The sequence below is a fragment of the Crocodylus siamensis genome, chromosome 10 (genome assembly GCF_052110815.1).
Source record: "Crocodylus siamensis isolate JL-2025a chromosome 10, ASM5211081v1, whole genome shotgun sequence".
NCBI lineage: Eukaryota > Metazoa > Chordata > Crocodylia > Crocodylidae > Crocodylus > Crocodylus siamensis.
This window is the reverse complement of record NC_143404.1, coordinates 4,867,007-4,878,363: the sequence shown is the minus strand read 5'-3', so window position 1 is coordinate 4,878,363 and position 11,357 is coordinate 4,867,007. Positions and strand designations below refer to the sequence as shown.

Genomic DNA, 11,357 nt, shown 5'->3' with positions numbered 1-11,357 from the left:
TTCAGGCTAGACATCAGGAGGCGCGACTTCACGGTCAGGGCGGCTAGGATCTGGAACCAGCTCCCAAGAGAAGTGGTGCTGGCTCTACCCTGGGGGTCTTTAGGAGGAGGCTGGATAGTTACCTAGCTGGGGCCATATGAGCCCAGTACTCTCTCCTGCCCAGGGCAGGGGGTCGGACTTGAAGATCTGCTTAGGTCCCTTCCGACCCTACATCTATGACACTGAATCCCGGCTGTTGGGGGACTTTGCAGTCCCTCAGTGGCTGTTCTCTCCTGCCGGTTTCTGCATCCAGCACATATTTCCCTTCTCCCAGCTTCCGATTTTGCCATCCCCAACTTGCTAAATAGCCTTTTTGCCCTGGGCCAGGCTTTGGGGCTGAACTGTAGGCATCCTCTTCGTCTGTCAGCTTTTCTGGGGAACTGGTGTTTCCTTCTCCAGAACAAAGGGGAACCTGGACCCAGCTCCAGCCCTCTGCTCGCAGAGAAACCTGTGTCAGCGAGTTTTGTAGTCATGGCCTAAATTTAGGGTGAGGGGAAGTGAGAAATGAATCAGTGTCCCAGGCCTGGGGAAGGAGCGCTCTCACTGCCCCACGCCAGGCCTTCGAGGGTACCGGAAACACATTGCGAAGGGCTAGCTGTGCTCCCAGGGGCTCAGCGGCCCCTGACCCCTTTCCTCTGGCTACTCCACTTCTCCTTTTCTACCCCATTGTTTTTCCATCTTAAAGGGACCTGAGCATATGTTAGGATATGGTAACATCTCCCCCTGCTCCTGGTTTCCTAACTCCCCCTCTTTTATTCATTTGAGTTCATGGCATTCAATAGACCCAGTCCTGATTTCTCCCAGGGAGAGAAAAAATGTTACTTGCTGCAGCCAGACAGGAGCCATGAAACCTGAGGAAGGACGTGCTTCCAAGCTTCAGAGAAGAGGGACACCGTGACAGCTGTAGGGTGGGAGAGACGGAGGTGGGAGAGAGGGGATCTGGGCCAAAACGCCAGTCCAGCCCTGGGCACGTTTCCTGGAAGGGCAAGGGGACAGCACTGCGAATGCTAAATCCATGTGGTATTGAATTTTTTCCAGGGGGAGGAGAAGAGTGAGGGAGGGCTTTTAGAGAGCATCTTCAAGCCTTTCACGGTGAGGCCCCTGTCCCATAGCTCCAAGGCTTTTGTTGACTGGCCCCTATCCCCAATGTCCTGAAAAAGGGTCAAGTCTACCCAAGTGACGATGGCACCGGAGTCTATTCTGGAGGTGGCCCTTGTGTGCATGCAGGTAGACTAGCTGGACTGTGCTTTTTCTTTCACAGCTGCCTTCTCCCGAGGGTTGCAGTGCTCCCGGGGCTGCTTTGCTGTTGTGAGTCTAGTCCGTGCGAAGAGCGCTTTGCTGGTTTTGCGTGCAGAGAGAGCTGTCCTGGCAACGCCGTCCCCGCGGAGGCATTGCTGACCTGTGAGCAGGCTGCCGCAGGGCCGAGATGAAGGCCTGGGGGATGTGGAAATATTTGATGCACTGTTCCTTTTGAGGGTGGCTGGGTTTTTTTTACCATTGTTGTTTTTTTTTCTTGTCATGGAAAGAGGAACCACTTCTCTCCTTTCCCAGTTGGGGAACATCTATCCCAGAATCCTCCGTAAGCCACATTTTCCAGCTCTCTGCAGTACAAGGTTTTTCCTCTCCCTTATATACAGGAATGAGTCCTAGAGCAGCGATTCCCAACCTTTTTTATGCTGCCAACTTGCATGGGAGTGGGATGGGGCGCATGGAGCCGGCTGCCTCCCTCCCGGGCTGCCCCGCTGCCCAACTTTAACCCTGCGTGTGACTGCCGGTGGTGGAAGCCGCTCGCCCGGGCAGATAGATGAGATGGGGGACTAAGCAGGGTGCTCGTCCTGGTCCTGGTGGTTGGGAACCTCTGTTTTAGAGGAATGTATTAAGGGGGATGATGTTTTGCTCACATACTAGTTTCTTCTCCATCCTTGCCCTCCGTGCCACCTCACTAGGGGCTCTGGTTTGCTTGGCAGACTTTTCCGACTGGCCGCCAGTCTTGACATCCGCAGCTTTGGCTTGTTCCCACGTGCTTCTGAAAGGAGGCACGTGAAAGGGGTGCGAGGGACACCACGTGGCTGTCGCCGAGAGGTGCGTGGAGGTGTGTGGTCAAAGGACTCGGTGCCCCTTGCTTGGCGGAGAGCCCCTGGATGTTATTTCACAGACCCGCGGGCTCCAGGCCGGCTCGCTATGATTCATCAGCTGGCTGCGGAGCGATCGCCCAGTGCCTCATGCATCCGGCCCGTCTCTTGTGTTGGGACGACCTTGCTCCTGTCATCCAGCCAAGCGCGATATGAAGCGTCCGAGTGATGGCTCGCTCGCTGCGCGCGTGCGATGCAGCAGCAGTGTTGAGTGGTTTCCCTGCCTGGGCAATGGTGGCACTGGAGCCCACCTGGGCGCGAGATGAGGGGCTAAGGGGCACGGCGGGGCGGCAGATCACCGTCCCACCCCCTCGGAAACGTGCAAGGACTTTTCCTTCTTCCTTGGGCTCCTGCTGACGTGAGTGAGACCCAGCGCAGGGCTCGAGCATGTCTCCCACACCATCCCCACCAGCTTCCTCAGCACTGTCAGTAAGTGCCGGCCATTGGCTTCCTCACACCAGCGTTGTGTAACGGTGACCTCCAGTTACAGCATGAGGCCCTTTTCCCTTCTTCCAGCCCAGCCACAACTGTCAGCCGTGCTCTTCCTCAGCTGTGTCCCCCCGGGGCTCCTAACTCGGGGATGGATGTGGGGCCTGTCGGTGCCCCGGGGGGGGCATTCCCAAGCGCACACCTCCATGCACACACCAAACCCAGAAATAGGCTTTTCACTGGGGTGTCCCCCTCCGGCTTCTCTGGAGACCCCAGCCTCCCGAGGGACGACCCAGCCTGGCCTCACTGGCATGTCACCAGGCTCGGAGCCTGCGAGCAGGAATGGGAAAGCCCCGGACGCGGGGTGGACACTGGACAGGCTCACGGGGTGGTTATGGCTTAAGCCAGTTGCTGGATGTCTTGGGTGGAGATCCTCAGAGGGACCTGGCACGGCGCTGCGGTCCCTGCTCTCGAGTTCCCGGGACCCTCCGGCTTTGCAGGAGGGGCCAGGCTCGTGGGGCAGGGTGTGGGGAGAGTTACAGGTCTCATCAGAGGCTCCTCTCAATCCAGCTCAGTGTGGAGCTGCCTAAGCTGCCAAGGCTTAAGTGCCAGCGTGACTGCCCTGGCTTGAGAAGGATGCCCTTTTCCGAGCCAGACGGGGCCCTTTCAGACGCGAGCAGCTGGGTGCCAGGTCAGCCCGGTCTCTCCGCAGAGATTTAACAAAGGCTTGTCCGAGGTGGCTAGGTTTCTCTTGTGGGATTCAGGCTCCAACTTTGCCTTTGCCCTGTTAGAAGCAGGGCTTTGAATCCACCTTTCCCACTGCTCGCAAGTGCTCTTGGGGGTGTGGGTGCTTCGATGCAAGCTGCTCCACTTTGCATAAGTAACAGGATATTTTGTACGTCAGGCCAGAGAGGGAGGCTGACAGGCTCCAGAGCTCAGTGCCAGGGGTTGGAAGCGCTGCTGTCCCCAATACCATTCGGTGCCCGGCTCCAGGTCCGGCAGGGCAGCCATGAAGCCAGGCTTACCATGCTTCAGGGCACTCGTTCACTGCCAGGGCATGCTTGCCTTTCCCCACCTTGTGTGCCAACTGCACAGGGCTGGGGCAGGCTCAGAGCATGCCTGCAGGACCGGGTCCTGGCAGCTAGCTAGATGGGGAGTGGTTGGATGTGAGCGGGGGCCCCGAGCCACTCCTGCAGGGTGGGAAGCCTCCGCGGTCAGGTAGGGGCTGCGGTGTTGGGAAGCAGCTGGGCTGTGGCTTTGCATCAGCCTCACAGACAGACCACTCTGACCGCTGGCAGTTGTCAGAAGCAGGCTGGTGGCATCCGCCAGACGAGAGCCACCTCCGGGATGGTCAGATCTGTACAGACAACCCCCAAGGAAGGTTACTTTGCACGCCAGGCAGCTCCAGTGGCTTCCAGCATCAAGAGTGACCTTCCATGGGCGTCCTTAGAGAAACGTAGAGCCCCTGCCACGTCCCACACTGCCCAGCCAACATCTCCGTGTGGGCCTGAGGCTTCAGCTGGGACCTCCTTAAGGTGGGCACAAACCTTTGGAAATGCATCCCACCGTAGGAGACGGGAAATGCTCCAAGCCAGATCTTAAAATATCTGATTCCCACATGCTTGTGGAGGAGCCCACCAAGGATTTGGGCATCCTGCCCCTGCCGGGAGAGGAAAACCCTGTGTGGGGACAGAGGGCTCTGCGGTGAAGGCAAGCCCAGCGAGTGCTGAGAAGAGCCTGGCTCACCAAGGAGTCAGGAAACGGACTCATCAATCCAGACAGCAAGCACCACGCAAGCCCTTGCAGACCTCCTACACCCACACCACGGGCCGTGAGATTTTCAGGCAACTCAGATAAAGACTCAGCTGCTGAAGACCAGGAGCAGCAGTGCTCACAGGCAGTTTGACCCTGTAGCAGCACCCACATCCCCTCCTACAGGTGAGGGTGCATAGGAAGGAGCTATTGCTGCCTCTCCCCGAGTCTGACAACTTCAAGCTCACAACCAATTGGGTGGCCAAGGATGAAGTTTAGAGAAACCCCTGCCTGATGCAACCCCTGATGCTTCCTGGAGGATGCAGCTTGTTACCCAGCCCTCCCAAGGACAGTTTGTCTCTGCTTGCCCAGCGCCGCTTGCACTTCACTGCACAGCAAGTATGCAAGCATCAATACCAGCACTGACAGGATGAGCCCAGGGCTCGGCCAAGAGCTGTGGCACAGTTCAACCAAGTTTCAGCCCTTAAAAGGACAGAGGGGCTGGGGGTATAAAGTCATTTGGGTACCTACAGATGGAGACGTGTAACCTACTTAGTCATCTTGATAATTTTAGTAGGTCGCGAACAACTATTGGAAGTTGCTAGACCTCAGACATCTTGCGTGCTAAACACGTGTGTCAGTTCTCCCAGGTGCTGAGTTACTTTTCAAGTCAGGAAGGGGTATCTTAAATTGTCTTGGAGCTTCTGGCATCTCCTGGAGCCTGCCCCTTTCCTGGTGCCCAGCGTTGCAAGCACGGCCCACGGGCCTGTCGACACCACCAGGTGCAGGTATTGCAAACTGCCCTGTGCTGGCTGCCTGCACATGGCACCTGCTTCAACTGAAGTGGCCATCCCTTGCAACAGGCTTCTCCCACCCTGACCCCAGTGTGGTCTGAAGCAGGCATGACCCAGATCTCCACTCTCCCTCTAGCCTCCCACTCTGGCCCGCCACGTCAAGCTGCCTGGGGCTCAGCCCGGCTCGGTGAAGTTGGCGCGCTCAGACTTACCGTGCCAGATGCCAGCTGCCACCAGAAGCACCAGGAGGCCAGGCCCCATGTCCCCTGGGGCTCGCTCAGCACCGATCAGGTCTCCCGCACGCAGGTGAGGAGTCGATGCCCGGCACGGTGGATCCCCTGGAGGGAGAAGGCTGGAGTGGCGAGTGACGCTGACTCCTCTTCAGGGGCTTGCTTGATCTGGGAGAAACTTCTCTTTTTTTTTTCAAAACTGACCACAAATTAGGAAATCCCTAGTTCTGCGAAGAAGGAGAGTTACACCATGTCATCAAAAGCAGACCCCCTCCGCCCCAGGGAGGGGCACTGGGGCAGAAAACGGCCCTTCGCCACACCTCGTTTGCAAGGGCTGTCCTCGGCATTGGTCAAGATCTGCTGCGGCCCACCCTCCGCGCTGGGCGGTGTCACGGGTCTGCGATGGCAGCACGTTCAACCACGCAGCCACTGAATCGTGGGGAGCAGATTGACGTAAATACTTGACTTACGAAACTTTTCCAAAATACGGACGTGGAAACCAGGCCCTGTCACAGCTCCCTTTAGGCAGACACGTTGGGGTGCGGATGCCATCCTATGCGCTTGCACTGGCACGGGGGAAGAAACGCATCCCAGGCCACTTTCAGCTAATCTGGCAATGAATGCAGCCAGCCAAGCTGTGCTAATCTAGCACAGGGAGCTGGAGCATGAAGCACAGGTGTTTTCACCTTGGGGGAAGTGTCAGGGGAGCCCAGGGAGGGTTGGCTCAGCAAGGCCCAGAGGGAAGCAAAGACCTCAGGCGTCTGTTCCTGAAAGTCTGGTTGCTTGGGGGCCGGAGCGCCAGGCGAATAACCAGCATTGGGGCAGAGGAGGAAAGGGGTGTGCGATGCTGCTTCCATTGACCATTCACAGGACAGCGCCCTGGTGATGCCTCGGCTGGTACCTGAGCTGGGCTCCTCGAGGCAACCTAATCGGTGACATTCAAGGGAATTGCAAGCATCCGGCGTTACAAAACCAGACCTGTCCTACACTGCAGAGGACTGAGGCCCTGGAGATCCCACATCTGGATCCCACATCTGGAAAGAAGCCTGGGGCCATTTGACCTAGCCCAGACCTGACCGTACCCATGAGGCTGGTGGCGGCGTGAGGCAGGGCATCAAGTGGGGGACCTGCCTGAAGCACGGCTGCCTCCCTTCCCTCTGGAGAGCATTTTTCAGCACTCAGGCAAAGATTTGCCATTATGGCTTGCCTTACCCTAGCCTCCACGAGCTCCCATCCTGGCCAACGTGCCAGGCGCTGTACAAATGCCCACTCACAGAGGGGTCCTACCCCAAAGCAGAGTCCGAGTGAAAGGCAGCGGGATGCAGACAGGCAGCAGAGCCAGCAGCAAGGGCAGGGCGTGGGGGACTTCAGATTATCACTGTTATGTGAGAGCGTTGTGGTGAAACAGGGGCTTTTAGGAGGAATTTGGAAGGGGCGGTGAAGGGCTACATCTGTGGGCGCGGCGCCTCTGGGTGGCCGGGTCTGGCCCTGGAGCCTTTGCTACCCAAGGGACTCGCCCCTCGGGGTGCGAGAAGCTTCAGACTCTGAACCCAAAAACCTGGGAGCCATAGCCCAGCCGAGGGTCTCCTCCAGACTTGGGGCTCGCTGCTCCTTGGCCCTCTTCTCTTCCCCTTCCTGGGAGAGGAGGCAGCCCCCAGCTCCTCCAGGCTCCAGCCCCAGGTGGATACGGCCACCTGGAGAGAGGCCTGAGTGTCAGCGGTGCCCTTCCTGGAGGCAGGTAATGGGGCGAGTGATGGACAGGGCGGTGGTGTTTGCAAGGGTCAAGGAGGGAGACGGGGGAGATTCAGAGCGCTGCCTTGGCCGTGCTGGGGGCTGGCAGATGGCGAGAGATCCCCCAGGAGCAGACAGACGCAGCAGAGATTTTAGCCTGGGCAGAAGGAGGCAGGTCTGGAGCCGAGTGGGGTAATTAGGTGAGACAGACCTCAGGAGACGCCCGGCCATAGCTTCTTCCCTTCTTTCAAGCCAAAGGGGCTTTTCAAAGGAAGTTTACTTCTCCCCTTCTCTTCCTTTTCCAGGAACAAGAGTCCCAGTACGGAGAGCCCTGACTCACCCGAACGAAGCGCACATTGGCAGGGAAAGGAAACAATCTCTCAGCTGTTCCTGCTCCCCTCCCGAACGGCCCCTCACAGAACATGCCACATGTTGGCAAGTCACCGGCTCCCGGGTAACGTACCGCGGCCACGGAAAAATAGCACCGCCGTGGGACTGGAGTGTCCGTGGGGGGGGTACATGGCCTAGGGGGTTAACATGTATGACCATGCACTACTTACCTGTGACATGCAACAGCCTGCTAGTTGCTGGATCCAGCATCCCTGTCTAATCCAGCCCCCTGCTTTCTCCCTACCCCAAATACCCTCCTGTTGCCACCTCTCGGTCAGCGCGAGACCAGGCCTCGTGCATTTACCTCGGGGTAAGGGCACGCAGCTGGGCAGTTACCCCACAGTCCATGGCACGCAGCTCGCGCCCTAGCTGACCTCGCCGTACCTTGTACGTGTGCCCAGAGCCCTGCGGGCAGAGGGGGAAGGCTTGGAGGGGCTCTCAGGAGCATGAGCTGATCATCTAAGGCAGTGGGGGGCAAGCTTTTTGGCAGGCATACCACAAATTAGCCCCACACCCTCCCCGAGTGCTCCTCCAGTCCCCTTCTCAAGCTGCTGCTCTGCTTTCTGCTTCCCTCCCTGGTCCCCCTGCCTGAACTGCTGCTCCGCACAGAGGCTGCCCGCGTCATTTGTGGCATCCAGGCTGCAGTTTGACCATCCCTGATCTAAGAGATCCAGGGTTGGGAGACTGCAGTTCATATATGGGGTCTGCCACATCCACAGCTGTTACAATGAGCCCAAATCCTGCTTAGGGTTTTTGTAAACTCGTGACACCTCCATTGGCCAAGGCCGCACGTTGCTGATGACATGAGTTTGGCGCACGCCGCTGCCTGCCTGCACCGTGGCACTGCTGCAGGGAGGAGGCTACTCTGATCCTCACATTGCCCTGAGCCCACAGGCAAAGCTGCTGGGAGAGCAACCATCTCTCCATGGGTATGGGGGCTTGGTTTTTCAGAGGTGCTGAACACCTGCAGGGGAGCAGGGAAGGTGTCTGCTTCGGGGTTTGGATGCGCGAGAGGGGAGCAGCGAGACTGAGGGAGGGACGGCAGCTCCCAGGAGTGCTTGGAAGGGAACGTCTTCATGGGGACGACGCTGCCCGTGAGGCGTCCCAGAGGCCGGCCCTCATCCTCTCGCCCTGTGCAGGCTCCTGGGGTTGCAGGTAGGGTGCAGTGCATGGAGCTCTGATGCCTTTTCCTGGCTGGGGAAGGGCTGGCAAGTGGCAGAAAGAAGCATGTCTGCACTGAGTCCGGAGAAAACCTACACAGCAAACCTGCTGAAGACAAGCTACTCCCCACGTAGCGCGCTGCCAAAGGTGGCAACGGTGGTGGCAGCCCTGAGCCAGAGGGTTCGGGGCTCCAGCTGAAGTGGTTGGAGCCTCAGCAGCTCATCTCCCTGCCTGGTTGCATCCTGTCGAGAGCGGAGAGATGAAGCCAGGCTGTTAGTGCTGCACGTAGCATCATCCCCGCTAGTGCGGCTGCAGAGTCCGTAAGACTTTCTGACGTGCTGGCATCCAGCGAGCACGGGCAGAGGGGTTTGTGCCAGGGAGGCCAGGGTTTGTGCTGCGTTGCACGGCACAGACTAGGCTAACAGGGCTCCGGTGAGGTCAGAGATGAGGAGCCAGGGCTACCCAAGAGGTTAGGTCATAGCAAAGGCAGGATTTCCACTCCTCCTGGGGCCAGGAGCTGCAGTGGGACTTGGCTCCAAGGAAGATTTTGGACCGCTGGCAGAGCGAGCTGCAGCATGCTCCTGCCCACCTCGCTGGCCATGGCTATTGCCGTTAGAAGGTAGCAAAGGGGATGTGCTTTTCCTGAGGGAATGGGGCTCAGCGGTGCTGTCTTCATGAGAAGGGGCCCTGGGGTTGGGTCTTGCTGTGGATGCGTGTGGTTGTGCGTAGTGTCTCGCGGTGACACGGCCGTCAGCCCCCGGCTCAGTCGGGCCCTTTCCCCTTCTGGGTGTGGAAGCTTCTCCGCTCCTGTTGGGCTGTGCCCACGTTGGGGTGGATCAGGCTGACCCCTTGCTACTACCGCTCGGGCCTGGTGGAAAATGTGGTGGTCCAGTCAGGGGCCTTCTTGGAGCAGCCGCTTGGCTGCAAGATCTGGAGAAGTCCTGGATTTGACTCTCCCTCTGCTCCTCTTCTGCCTTTTGTCCCACTGCTTCTCCCCAACTTGCTGCCTGATGGAGACTTTGCTTCTGGCACCACTGGGTGGATTGGGGCTTCTCTGTGGAGGCCACCGGGGCTCCCACCAATGCAAACTCCAGAAGGGATCTCGAGTCCGGGACAAGAGCACCTCCGTGGTGGCATGGTCCAGCCTTTCCCTGGTGGCCCATGAGCCGCCCTCCATCGCTGGCTCCTTTCAGGCTGTGGCTGGGGCTCAGGGAAGTTGATGGCCTAGTGCAGGGCCGGCGGACATGGTGCTTGTGGCTAAGTGAGTGCAATGGGTCTCACCTTCGTGTGTAGCCTGTACATCGTCTCCAACCTCCCTAATAACACCAATGATCTAAGCAATGACCAAGTACCCTGTGGGAATGAACTGGATCCCAAAAAGCAGTTTCCCCTCCCCTCCCTGCCTGCCATCTCCCTTCCCTGGGAGAGGCACGACTGTCTTTAGGGGTGGGGGTAGGGGGGCTTTTTTGCTTGTTGATTCAGCTCCTGCTGACTCAGTCGGTGGAGGAGAGCGGCTGGGCTGCCTGTGCCAGCTCAGTCTGCCCTGTGAATCAGCATGAACCCGGGTGCCTTTCCCTTGGGAAGAGCGTCCTAGTCAGCAAGCACCAGCCTCGGCTTCAGCAGATGAAACTCTCCAGGGTGGAGACCGGGCCAGGCAGACTAGGTGCTTGGGGCAGGAGGTTTTCGGTGCTGGTGTCTGCATCTGAGGCGATGGCTAACCTGGGACTGCCTGGGGAGGAGGTTTTTCTGTGCTGGTGTCTGGACCTGGGGCGATGGCTATAGTGGGGGTCCCTGCGGGGCACCAGTGCAACACTCACCCAGGCAGGCACAGGCAGGCTTCGCAGGGCAGGTTTACAAACTGTTGGTGGAAAGCCGAGACACTTGCTGTCCCTTTCTCTCTGCACGGGGCGGTTCGACATCACGGGCTGGACAGGGATGCACAGTCCCATCGGAGCCATAGCACGCAGGAGGGGGCTGCTGGACAGCTTGGTGTCCTGGGGAGCCTTGTTCTCCATGCTTCAGCTCTCCGGGGGCAGAGGGGATGGGGGGCAGCAGGTGTGGTAGGAGGTGGGACCTGGCATGGCGGTGGGGTTAGGGTGTAGGGATTTATTGGTGTCCCTGTAAAGAGTGTGAGCGGAGGGGGTTGCAAACTATTTGGAGGGGCCCTGCACAAGTCCTAAGTTAGGGGAGAAGGGCGAGGGGAGCCCATGGAGGGGAGCCATGGGGAAGATGGATCTCTCCCCACAGATCTGTCGGTGACGTGGTTTCTGGCTGCCAGACAGGCCACCCTGCTGGACAGTGGACGCTGCCCCGAGCTCGGCGTTCGGGGCTGGCTGTGCAGGATGGGGGAACCCCTGGACCCTTCCCTCCCCGGGGATCGTTAGCAGGGAGCCGCTGAATTGTGCGTCTCCAGCTCCATCTACTCACCTGCCTCCTCCGTGCCCACGGGACCCGCTCCCGCACTGGGGCTGTGGGTTCAGCGCCTGGCTATGAGGCCGTCGCTCTCTTGCTCTCCGCTTGGTACCCCAGCTTAGCCTTGCCTAAGCCAGCGGCTATACGCAACGCATTAACATTCTTCTCTCTCACCCTCACCGCGGCTAATCTTCATTCCCAATAAAGCCCAAATGCAACCAGATGAGAGATTACGGGGGGGGGGACCCAGCAAAAAACATCCAGGAATGGCGAGCAAACAAAGGATG

The 11,357-nt window shown here is 58.8% G+C and overlaps 1 protein-coding gene across 2 annotated transcripts in view; it reads right to left on the bottom strand.

Annotated features, from left to right (window-relative positions):
- The window catches only part of CSF1R (colony stimulating factor 1 receptor), a 28,136-nt gene extending 22,575 nt beyond the window's left edge, over positions 1 to 5,561 (bottom strand). For both annotated transcript variants that reach the window (XM_090020387.1, XM_090020389.1), the window contains exon 1: positions 5,359 to 5,561. In XM_090020387.1, the coding sequence (XP_089876513.1) occupies positions 5,359 to 5,407 (49 nt within the window). In that variant the 5' untranslated portion in view covers positions 5,408 to 5,561. The remainder of the gene's footprint in view (positions 1 to 5,358) is intronic.
- Between the last annotated feature and the right edge of the window lie 5,796 nt (positions 5,562 to 11,357).